This window comes from Belonocnema kinseyi, chromosome 2 (assembly GCF_010883055.1).
Source record: "Belonocnema kinseyi isolate 2016_QV_RU_SX_M_011 chromosome 2, B_treatae_v1, whole genome shotgun sequence".
Lineage (NCBI taxonomy): Eukaryota > Metazoa > Arthropoda > Insecta > Hymenoptera > Cynipidae > Belonocnema > Belonocnema kinseyi.
This window is the reverse complement of record NC_046658.1, coordinates 158,310,276-158,322,531: the sequence shown is the minus strand read 5'-3', so window position 1 is coordinate 158,322,531 and position 12,256 is coordinate 158,310,276. Positions and strand designations below refer to the sequence as shown.

General features: G+C 28.9%; 1 protein-coding gene across 1 annotated transcript in view; it reads left to right on the top strand.

The window, feature by feature from the left end:
• The window catches only part of LOC117167851, a 435,057-nt gene that overhangs the window by 399,741 nt on the left and 23,060 nt on the right, over positions 1-12,256 (top strand). Inside the window, exon 4 of the mRNA XM_033353059.1 lies at positions 7,397-7,802. Within this exon, the coding sequence (XP_033208950.1) occupies positions 7,397-7,802 (406 nt within the window). The remainder of the gene's footprint in view (positions 1-7,396; positions 7,803-12,256) is intronic.

The window sequence follows — 12,256 nt, the reverse complement described above, 5'->3', positions numbered from 1 at the left end:
TCTATTTTTGGATAAAAATTAATTTCCTTTGTTGAAAATTTTTCTTTTTAAAAGTTTATTTTTCTAACTACAAATTTAACTCTTCAATTTCTAGAATGATTGAAAATTCCAGATTTTCAGGAACTATAATTTATTTTAGACATTTTCTACCGTTACCTTCGAGTTTTTAACTCAAAAGATTAATTTTTACCAAAAATGGGAGAATTAAATTTTTGTTTCAAAAATTAATATTCATAAAAATAAAGGAATTTTCTACAAAAAAATAAGAATTTTCAAAAAATAGTTCAATTTTCAATTAGAAAGTTTAAAAAAATATATATCTTATGTTAAAAATTTGCCTTTCTTTTAGAAAATTAATCATTTGAGTTTAAAGTTCAACTATTTTGTTAAAAATTCATTACTTCAACTAAAAATTTAACTATTTCATTTTTTGAGGAAAATGTATCTTTTTTAATGTCAATTTTTGGTTAAAACTTTTCTGTTGAGTTAAAAATTTAACTATTTGGTTGAAAATTTATTTGATTTGGTTGCAAACTAATTTTTTACTGAAAATTTAACTATTCTGTTTTTGGTTAAAAATTAATTTCCTGGCTTGAAAATTTTTCTTCAGTTAAAAATTTATTTTTCTAACTAAAGATTTAACTCATATATTTGAAATAATTGAAAATTCTAGATTTTCAGAAACAATCATTTAATTTAGGCACTTTCTACCGAGTTTTTAACTCAAAAGGATCAATTTTGAACGAAAAAATGGAACATTAAAATTTATGGTTTAAAGAATTAATATTCAGCAAAGAAAAAAGACATTTTCAACAGAATAATAAAAATATCAAACGAAAGAAAATATAGAGGTGAAATTTTAACGAAAAACGGTTTTTAAGTAAATGTGGTAAATTATTAAACAAAAATGGAACCGTGACATTTTCAGGTGAGAAAACTAACTTTCAAATAACAAAACAATCATCAAATAGTTTAATTTTCAACCCAAAAAATGAATTTTTAATTAAAAGGATAAATCTTAAAATTAAAATAAAGAATAATAAAACAGTAACTATATATTTTTTTAAAATAATTATTTGTATGGTTAAAGATGCATTATTTTTGTTCAAATTTCATTTCTTTGGTTGAAAATTGAACTATTATGTTGGAAATTCGTTTTTTTTAAATTTCCAAATAATATTCTTAACAAAAAATGCAACAATTCAATTTTTGTTGAAAATTGATCTTTTTTAGATAAAAATTCATTTTTTTGTTTAATACTAAAAATGTTTGTGAATCAAAAATTAAAATCTTTTGTTAAAATGTTCTCTTTTTTGTTTAAAAAAAGGCTTCTTTACTTGAAGATTCAACTAATTTGTTTAAAAATTCGTATTTTTCAAAATTAAATATTCAACAATACAGATAAATTTGTAATGAAGATTAAATTTTCATTCAATAAAACAAATTTACCTCAAAATCAACTTTAATCAACTTAAAAAAGAATAGTCAAATTAGCACTAAAAAAATTAATTTTCAAACAATTAAAATAAATTTTCAACCAAGAAGATTAATATGCTAACACAAAAGAAGAATTTTGAAGAAAATGACGGAATTTTTAATGAAATAATTGAATTTCCATCTGAAGATCAGTGTTCAACTAAACATTGAATAGTTAAATTTTCATTTCAACAAAACTATATTAAATTAAAACAATAATTTATAACAAAATAGTCAAATATTTATGAAAAAAGGGATTTTCAGATAAAATTATGAATCTTCAAAAAAAATTAATTCTTTACAAATTATTTCTACTTTCAACTAAGTAGTTAAATTTCCGAACTTTCTAACGTAAAGGAAAACTTAGTCATGCCATTTTCTGTTGAAATTTTATCTTTTATTTTTTCAAGATTATGCATTTGCTTACAAATATAATTATTTTGTTGAAAATTACAAATTTTGCTTTTAGAAAAGTTTTTTGTTGAAAATTGATCTACTTTGTTGAAAATTCATATTAAAAAAAAATTGTTCATTCGAAAATTCTTGCCCTTTGTTGTAATTTAAAATTGTAGAAAAGTGAACACATGAATCTTCAAACGCTGAATTTTCGGCAGTTGAAAATTGAAGAAAATTTACAATAAAATTTTCAACATTTGAATATTTAAATAAATTTACAAATGAATTTTCAAGCGTATGAAATTAAAGAAAATTAAAAAAATTAAAAATTGAATTTCCAAGTGCTAAAAACTCAATTTCTTAATTTCTTCGATTTTCAAAAGTTGAAAATTTAATTGTTGAAGATTAAAGTAACTTAAAAATTGATTTTTTGATGTCAAAAACTGAAGAATAATTGAAAATTAAATTTTCAAAATTCAAAAACTGAATCTTTAACTTATTGAATATTGAAGAAAAAGAGAATTAAAAAAATGTAAACCCTGATTATCTTCTTGTGAGAGCAGTGCTGAATAACTTTTTCAGTGCAAGGAGTTACTGTTTAATTAAAATTCTGTTTTGCAGTTGAAATTGTTGCAATCTCAGAATGAATTGAAGCCTGGGTTCCGAGAAACAATAATAAATCCGTGAGATAGCAAAAAAGCTTTTATGTTGGTTACATCATCTTAACTCACTTAAGCGTTCCGAATTAATTGCCCATCTTACCGCGAGACATCCTCCATAATTATTTCTTATCGACGCGTATAAAATTGAATTTTCAACTGTTGATTCTTGAAAACTTTAATTTTCAACAGTTAAAACTTTATTTCTTGTATATTGAACTTTTGAAAATTGAAAAAAAGAGAAATTTTAATTTATATAATAAACCTTTCATTCCATAAAAATTGTATTTATAGCAATTGTATATTGTGCACCATGGAAGCTAACTAGTCTTTTTACGGCCGAGCGCGAGTTTGCAAGAGCTTACGCTCGGCCGTAAAAAGACTTCGCTTCCTCGCTACACGCAATATTTTAGGTAATAAAAGTATGGTTTCTGAATTTTCCCATGAAATTACTTCTCAGGCAAAAGGTTAGTTTAAAGCCACTAGTACCGCGCAGGGGCCGCGGTTGTCAAAGTGCACTTTCTCTCCCTAGGCCGGTAAAGCACTCCACTACTAACAAATACGGATTTTTCCATGAAAAAAATGAAAATAAAACACAATGTAGTTTTGTAGTTAAAATTTTTGAAGATTTGGAATGAATTGAAGTTTCTTATTCGAGAAAAAAATAATGATGTCTCAAGATTGCAAAAAAGGCTTTTGCGTTGGATGCATTATCCTAACTCACTTTAGTGTGCTTTAGCGTTCTGAATTAATTGCCCGCCTGACCGCGAGACGCCCTCTATAATTATTTCTTATCGACGCCTATAATTGCAGAGTTATCCTTTTTTGAAATAGTATCACATCCCCCCCCCCCCACCCCTCTCTAATCCCTTGAAAAGAATCATAAACACTGCAGTCTTAAAAAGAGGTGAGAGAGAGAGGGTGAGGTAGGCGATGAAAGAAAATGATACCTTTTCTGTTTCTCTCCTTCACGGTAAAATGTACCGTGAAAACGAGTGCATCCTCCAAGACCGTTACGTCGGATGTTTGCCGAGAGAGCCGGTTTTTGCTCAAGACAGATCCGCAGAGAACTTCTTTCGGAAATCGCATCGCTGAGATTGGAACTCCCGCGATCTCGCCGCGAGCTTCTTCTTTCTTCTCTTCGTCTCTTCTTTATTCTCTTTTCAATGTCGAGGATGCGGCCGCTGCACTTTTTTTAAAGTTCATTCTCGTTTATGGAGATGAATTGTCATGTGGTTTATTTATCATTTTTCTTTAATCGCAGAATTGAAAGAATTTTTGAAAATTGAACAAGCGCCACGGAAGCGAACTAGTCTTTTTACAGCCGAGCGCTAGTTTGCAATAACAAGGTTGCGCCTCGTTATTGCAAACTAGCGCTCGGCCGTAAAAAGACCTCGTTTCCTCTTTTAGAGGATAAAAATACAAGAGATATCAGAACTCAGTAGAGTTTCTTGATAAATTTGCAAAAAAAATCACATTTTTCTATCTTATTTTAGTCAAAACTTATATTTTAACAATAAGGCATTTTGTATACAATTCACAACAAACTTAATCAACCAAATTGATATTTTGTGTTGTCTAATTAATCCATGTAGCTATTAGGATTATGATAATTTGTGATAAAATTTAAAAAAATTCTCAAGCAAATAAAAATTGTTGAAACAATTAAAATTATTCTAAAAAATACATGAATCTTTCTAGGTGAATTTCCTGGATAAAAAATTAATGCATAAGTGACTGTGGAAATATCTTTAAATACATTAAAATCTTTGAAATGTGTTAAAATCCCTAGAAACCCCTTGAAATCTTCTAATCCTTTTTGAACTCCTTTGAAATTGTTAGAAATAATTTTAAATTCCTGGAAAACAAAAGAGATTAAATTTAGTTCATAAATTCTCTAGAAATCCCTTGAAATTTCTGAAATCCCCTGAAATTTTTTAAATACTTGGAGATTCCATAAAAATCCTGAAATCACATGAGATTCTTTGAAATTCCTTGAAATTTTTGGAAATCCTACAAATTTTTAAAAATCCCATTATATCCGTGGAGATTTAATAAAATCCTTCATATCTTGTAAAATTTTTTAAGATCCCTTAAAAATTAAAATCCCTAGAAATTTGTGGGAATCCTAAAAAATTCTTCGAAGCCATTATTATTAATAATAATAATAATTCCTTAAGAGTGGTAGAAATGTTTGGAAATCCTTATAGAAATCATTTGAAATCCTATAAAATTTTGTTAAAAGCCATAAAATTCGTGAGATTCCTTCAAATCCATTGAATTATTTGAACTCTCATACATTTTTTTATTGAATGTGATGAAATCGTTTGAAAATCATGGAAATTCTTTGGAATTTCGTAAAATCCTTTGATACTTTTGAAAAAATTCTTTACCACATTAAAATCTTTGAAATCTGCCATAATCCGTAAAAATTTCTCGAAATCGTTTTTGAATTCCTTTCAAATCTTTGCAATTGTTAGAAATATGCAGAAATCGTTCAAATCCCTTAAAAATAAATTAATTTAAAACTTTAAAGTTCTCTGGGAAACTTTGAAATTCTTGGAGATTTAATCAAATCCTTTAAATCATTTGAAATTCCTTGGAATTCATTAAAATTCTTTAAAATAATAAAAATCTGTAAAAATTATTTAAGATCGCGTGACAATAAAATAAATTAAATAATATTGCCAAGTTCTCTAGAAATCTTTAAATTTTCAAAACTTTCCAAATCTTTGAAATCTCATATCATTTTTTTTTCAAATTTCTCTAGAAAATCCTGAAAATCTTTGGAAGCCCTACAAAATTCTTTGTAAAATAGATCAAAATCACTTAAAATTCTTTGAGATTTCTTGAAATCCTCGAAAATGTTTGAAAATCCTCTAAATACCTTTAAATGTTTCGAAATCTAACGATCTTCTTTGAAATCCGAGAAAATATTTTGAAAATTTTTTAAACCCGTTGAAATCCCTTAAAATTGTTGTAAATATTTAGGAATTTTTTGAAATCCAATCGAATTCTCTAAAAAGACTTAAAATCCTGTGAAAGTCCCTTGTAACCATTGAAATCTTTTGAAATCCCTTGAAATTCAAGTAAATCAAATAATATTTGGAGATCTTAGAAAAACACTTAAATTCTTCCAGATTCAATAAAATCCTTAAAATTATTTGAAATTCCCTAAAACACCTTAAAATAGCTAGAAATTTATAGAATCGCTAGAAATCCTTTGAAATTTAATTTAATTCTTTCCAATTTCTGTAGCAATCACTTAAATTCGAGCCTGAAAAATTTGGAAATCTTACAAAATTAATTAAAAACGTTGGAAATGTGTTTAATAGGGTGGTCCAAAAAACGCTTTTCGAGCTACAGGGTAAGACACCCCCTGCAAAAGTTTTCATTTCCGGAAAAATAAAATCCGTAATTTTTTTCGAAATTTGAATATTATTCCATTTAATTAACATGGGGAAATTTAGAATTAAAAAAAATTGAACTCATGTTCCAGGGTTTAATCGAAACGTACCAAACTTTTTAGGGATTGAAGAAGACTGTTTACGAAATGAAACCATACTAATAACTTTAATTTTCAATACACCCCCACCCTCCCCGCAACGCCCAAATGTTATCCAAAAATAAAAAACGACATTTTTAAGTATTATTCTTACTTTTTAGCAATTTCCGTCGTCTTTTTCATACAAATAATTACTAATGGACAATTTGAATATTTAACATGACTTTTTAAACCATTTTCAATTGTTTAAAAAAATGTAAATTACTTTAAAAAATTATTTATTCCCAAAAATGTAAAAACAATTGTATTTTTTGATTGAAATGTAATGATTTGTCATTGTTTGAAGTATTAAATTTTTTCAAAAACATTATGTAATTATTTATTGTCTATTTTCAAAATTTTAAAAAATTGAGTCAAAGATACCAAATTTCTTTTCAAACGGTATCCTATCCTACGTTTTTTTGAATAATTACATGATTTTGATACATTTATTTTAATGTTTAATAAATCTCTATTTGTTTAAACAATCTTTATTTACTTAAGCAGTTTTTTTCGATAATTAAAAAAATTAAATAAAATAAAACACATAAAATTATGTTTCTGACTGTATAGTGTACAGAAATCATACATTCACCACTTTTTAATTGTTTAAACAAATATAATTTGATTAAATAATTAATTTTCCAAAAATACTTTTAAAATCGTAATTAATTGTATGTCTTCTGTCGAAAGAAAAAAATTAAGGATTTTCCTTCTCTGGAAATGGAAACTTTTCCGTGGGTGTCTTGCCCTCTAGAGACAAAGAGAAATTTTAATACATTTTTGGACCACCCCAGTGTTAATCTCTTGAAATTCTTTAGAATCTGGTAGAATATCTTAGAATCTTCAAAATCCCGTGAAAGCCTTTAAAGTATCTTAAAGTCCATAGAATCTTTTGAAATCCTCAAAAGTGTTTATGAATCCAGAAAAAAGGCTGAAAAGTGATTCATGGTTAAGTTATGGGAGTAATGTCGAATTTTTTTATAATCATTTTATATAATTTGCTTAAACCACGAAAAAATTATAAGAAAATTAATATTGGAGAATCATTATAATGAGCCCGCGTAGAGAGTTCTACATGGTGACTTTGAGAAGCTCTTCACCTGGAGTGCTTGCTAGAGAGATTGATCAGCGACCTGGGTCCGAGCAGCGTCGCGGAAAAAAACTTGTCATTTCAGTAAAGAACACAGAAATTGTAGATTAATTTAAACATCTGTAATAATATTCATAGGCCCAAACTATAATAGTATTGAATAAAATGCCTAATGATTTTTAAATTGGGATTGAGTAATTAAGTATTCCTTGATGTGTTTGATTTCAGAGCCACAAAAGCTGCAAATAATTCAACAATACTTAAAGTCGTCGGGACGGAATGCCACGACGAGTGAGAACTTCACTTCCGGTCTGGAGCATAATATGTCGAACGATGCGGTCCCTGCACTCCCAGTAGGTGTGCTTTTGAACGCAAGCCTCCCGTTCCCGTTTCCGGAGGCCAACGACGAGCAACCGGAAACGGAAACCGAGGTGTATTCTACCACCGCAATGGTGGATTTAAATTCCACAAGGTACTGTGACGACTGCGTCGTCGGAGAGGTCTGTGTGGCACTTGCGGACGAGGAGGTTCCCACCTGCAGAAGGGGACCGGATTCCCTGGACCCCACCGGCTGCGCGGGACTTTGTTTAATCAATAAACAAAAGTGCCATCGACTAGACTTAGACGCTTTCAGGTAATCTAATCTCCCTCTCCCTAATTTCTAATTTTATTTTTATTTCTATATTGGGATATCCTAGGGATATCCCTAGGATGTAATATATCCATAGGATGTTTTTGGGATATTTAAATGTCCCAATTAGGATATATAAAAATTTTAATATCCTACTCGGGAAATTTGAATATCCCAAAAACAGAAACGCCCCATAAATATTCTAGATATTCTGTCGATATCCTGCAAGGAGGAAATTGGGATATCCCTAGAATCTATAGGGTGTCTCTGGAATATTTAGATGTAGGATATATAGAAATTTTAATTTCCTACTTGGGACAATTGAATATCCAAGGAACGTCCTATAGGTATCCGGGATATCCTGGGGTTATCCTGCAAGACGGAAATTACGATATCCTAGAGATAACCCGTCGGATATCCTGCTAGGCGAAAATTAGAATGTAACCATGATGTCTGGGATGTTTCTGGGATATTCAAATGTCCCAAGTAGGATATATAAAACATTTTAGATCCACCTCGGGACATTTAACTTTTCCAGGAAAGTTCCCCCCATAGATATCCTATATATCCTGAGGATATCCTGCAAGGCGTAATTTAGAAAATCCCAGAGATAACACGCGGATATCCTGCCAGGTAGAAATTTGAATATCACAGGGATAACCCTCGGATATCCAACAAGGCAGAAATAGGGATATCCTAAGGATATCAGGAATATCTATTGGATGTTCCTGGGTAAATCAAATGTCCCAAATAGAATATATAAAAATTACAATATCCTACTTAAGACATTTGAATATCCCAGGAACTTTCCCTCATATATATCCTGGATATCCGAGGATGTCTCAGGGATAACTAGTTAAATATCTTGCAAGGCAGAAATTTGAATATCCCAGGAATAATCCTCGGATATCCAACAAGGCAGAAATAGGGATATCCTAAGGATATCAGGAATATCTATTGAATGTTTCTGGGTAAATCAAATGTCCCACATAGAATATATAACATTTACAATATCCTACTTAAGACATTTGAATATCCCAGGAACTTTCCCTCATAGATATCCTGGATATCCGAGGATGTCTCAGGGATAACTAGTTAAATATCTTGCAAGGTAGAAATTTGAATATCCCAGGGATAATCCTCCGATATCTAGCAAGGCGGAAAAAGGAATATCCTAGGGATAACCTGTAAGATATCCTGCAAGATGGAAGTTGGGATATGATAAGAATATCCCGATGATCTGGGATATATATGGAAAGTTTCTGGGATACTCAAATGTTCCAAGTAGGATATATAAAAAATTTAATATTCTACTTGGGAATTTGAATATCACATAAACATTCCATAGATATCCTGGATACCCCAGGGATAACCGGTCGGATATCGTTCTTAGCCGAAATTGGGATACTCAGGGGATAACCTATAGGATATCCTGCAAGGCAAAAGTTGGGATATCTCCAAGATCTGGGATATCCCAGAAACGTCCTGTGGTTATCCTGGTTATCCTTAGGATGTCCCAGAGATAACCTGTCAGGTATTCTGCAAGGCGGACATTGGGATATCCCTAGAATAGCTAGGATATCTATAGGGTGTTTCTTGGATATTCAAATGACCCTAGTAGGATATATAAAGATTTTAATATCCTATTTGGGACAATTGAATATCCCAGAAACGTCTCATCGATATTATGGATATCCTGGATATCCTTGAGATATCCCTGGGATAACCTAACGGATAAATGGGATCGAATCGAACATCCTGGTAGATCCTATTGCTAGGAAGGGCAGATTGTCCTTTCCAATTTTCTGGAATTTTATTAATTGCAAATTACAAATAAGAAATTTTTATTTAATAAATTTATTTTTTACAGAAAAAAATGTAAATTGTGAATTATTACGTAATATCAAAGGCAACAATTATGTTTTTAGCGTTTGGAAAAATGTTTAAAAAATTATTTAAAAATTTTCTTCATAACATTTTGCTACCACACCATAATTCCTAAACTTAATTAAATTTTCGAAAAACTTAGAATTATTCCAAATGATATTTCAAAGTTTTAAAAATGTTGAAAAGATTCTAAAATAATTTAAAGTCTAAAATATTTCTCGTGATTCCAGGGAAAATTTGGATTGAATTTTCTGTAAAAAAAATAATGTTAATAAAACATTTTGTCATATTTTAAAACATCTCAAAACATTTCACCAAATATAGAAAACGAATACAGAAGATTAAAAAAAAAATCATTTTGGCAAGATTACAAACTTACTAGAAAAATATCAAATTAGTTGAAGATATATTTCGAAGTATTGGAAAGATTAAAAAATAATTTTTAACTTAAAAAGATTTTAACAAATTTAAAGACGAATTTAGAAGATTTTCAAGAATTTTGAAAGGTTTAAAGAAAATAAACTTTTCTAACGATTTCTGGGAAAAATTTTAATGATTTTTTATTTTACAAAATTCATGTGTATAGAATATTTAAAAATTTATAGAAACGTTTAAAAAATATTTTTAAATTTTTAAAAAAGTATGTAGAACATTCTAATGCTTTTTTAAATTTTGCAGACATTTTTCAATATTGTAAGAAAAATTTGAATAATTTAAATAAATATTTAAAAATTTTAAAGAAATTACAAAAATTGTTTAAAATCTGAAAGGATTAAAAAGAAATTTAAGTAGCTTTTAAAATACTGAAATATTTCAAGATTATAACAAAAATTTTAAGAAAATGTTTAACAAGATTTTAAAACATTTCCGATACTTCCAAAAACAAAGTTGGAAGATTTCTAGACATTTTGAGGAATAATTCTGATGAGTTTAAAAGATATTGAGGAACCTTTGATGTATTGTTTATAAAATGATTTTGTCCTTAAATTATAATTTGCCTAAATTTTATTTATTCTTGACTGAAAAGCCTTTTCTTAATTGCAAATTCAACAATTTTGTTGAAATTTCCTCTTTTTGATTTAAAAATTCATCTCTTCTGGCAGAAATTTAATATTTTTTAAATTAAAATTGCAAATGTTTGGTTTAAAATTCAAATAGTTTTTGGCTGATTATTCAACTGTTTTTTTTTAATTAGTCTGGATGAATTCAAATTTTTTTGATTAAAAATAAAAAATATGTTAGTTTTATTCATCGACTATTATATTTTTTGTTGAGAATTCATCTTTTTGGTTGAATTATTAAATTACTTTGTTAAAAAGTAAATTTTTTTGGTTGTAGATTCATCATATAAGTTGAAAATTCATGTTTAAAAAAAATAAATCTTCTTGTTTGAAAAAAAACACGTATTGGATTAAAAATAATTTGGTTGAAAGTTATCTTTTTTTTTGGAAATTCATATTTGCCGGTTAAAAAATTGAACTATTTTGTTAAGGATTAAACCATTTTGTTGAAAACTGTTTAAATAGGTTTTTTTTTATAGGTTTCAATTAGTTTTAATATCACAAAACCTTTAAAGATTTCAACTGGTTCCAAAAGATTTCAAGGGATTTCAAGAGATTTCTAGAGACTCAAGTATTTTAAGGAGTCTCAAAGTATGGAATGAAATGGAAGCTTCTAATGTGTCCCCTAAGGGTTTACATTTTTCTTACACCTTATCTATTCCTTTACACACCCTCCACACACTTACTTGGTGGTGGAAGGGGGACCTACAGTTTAAGGTGGGTTCCAAACCGCCAGAGTCTCAAAGTATTTGAAAATATTTTCAAGGATTTCACAAGATTGCAACTGATTTATAAATATTTAAAGGAATTTCATAGGGTTTTTAGGTTTTACAAAATATTTTTCAAGATTTAATTTGCACTCTTAGGATTTTAAGTAATTTCATCAGGTTTAAACAATTAAGAGGTATTTTAGATGCTTTAAACGTTTCCAACTTTTTAAAGTGATTATTATAAATTAAAAATTTTTTCAAAATTTTGAAAGGTTTCAAAGCTTCCAGAGGTTTCAAAAGATTTCAAAAACGCATTGCAAGTTCGGATTTTTCGTTCATGCGCGGCGAACGGAAATTCGCCGTTGGTGCCCTAGGGCGGAAAAAAGCTTTCTATTCTTCGCCCCCCACGAAAGCCCTAAAAATACAAATTTGAGTAAAATTAAGCGTTTCTGCAGAATTAAATTCTTTTTAAAGAAATCCAAAGGTGCGCGCTGAGCCCTGAGCCTGAAAATATGATACTGCACGTAGCCCTAAGCCTTTTTTGAGACGTCTTTGGAGTAGGCGTCAATTTTAACTTTATTTTGTTATTAAAAATTTACGACACTAAAAATGCGCACTTAGCCCCGATTTCTCCTATAACTTTTTTTTTTTAAATTATAAGTAGTAATTTTGGGACTTCCGTTTCCGGTATGAAAGCGTAAAGTAGTGGGAATTGTGGATGCTGAGTTTTTCTGATATTGTGGTGAAATTTGAGGTGAGTGGATTGTGAAAGTGTGTGGAAGGGTGTGGAGGTGAGAGA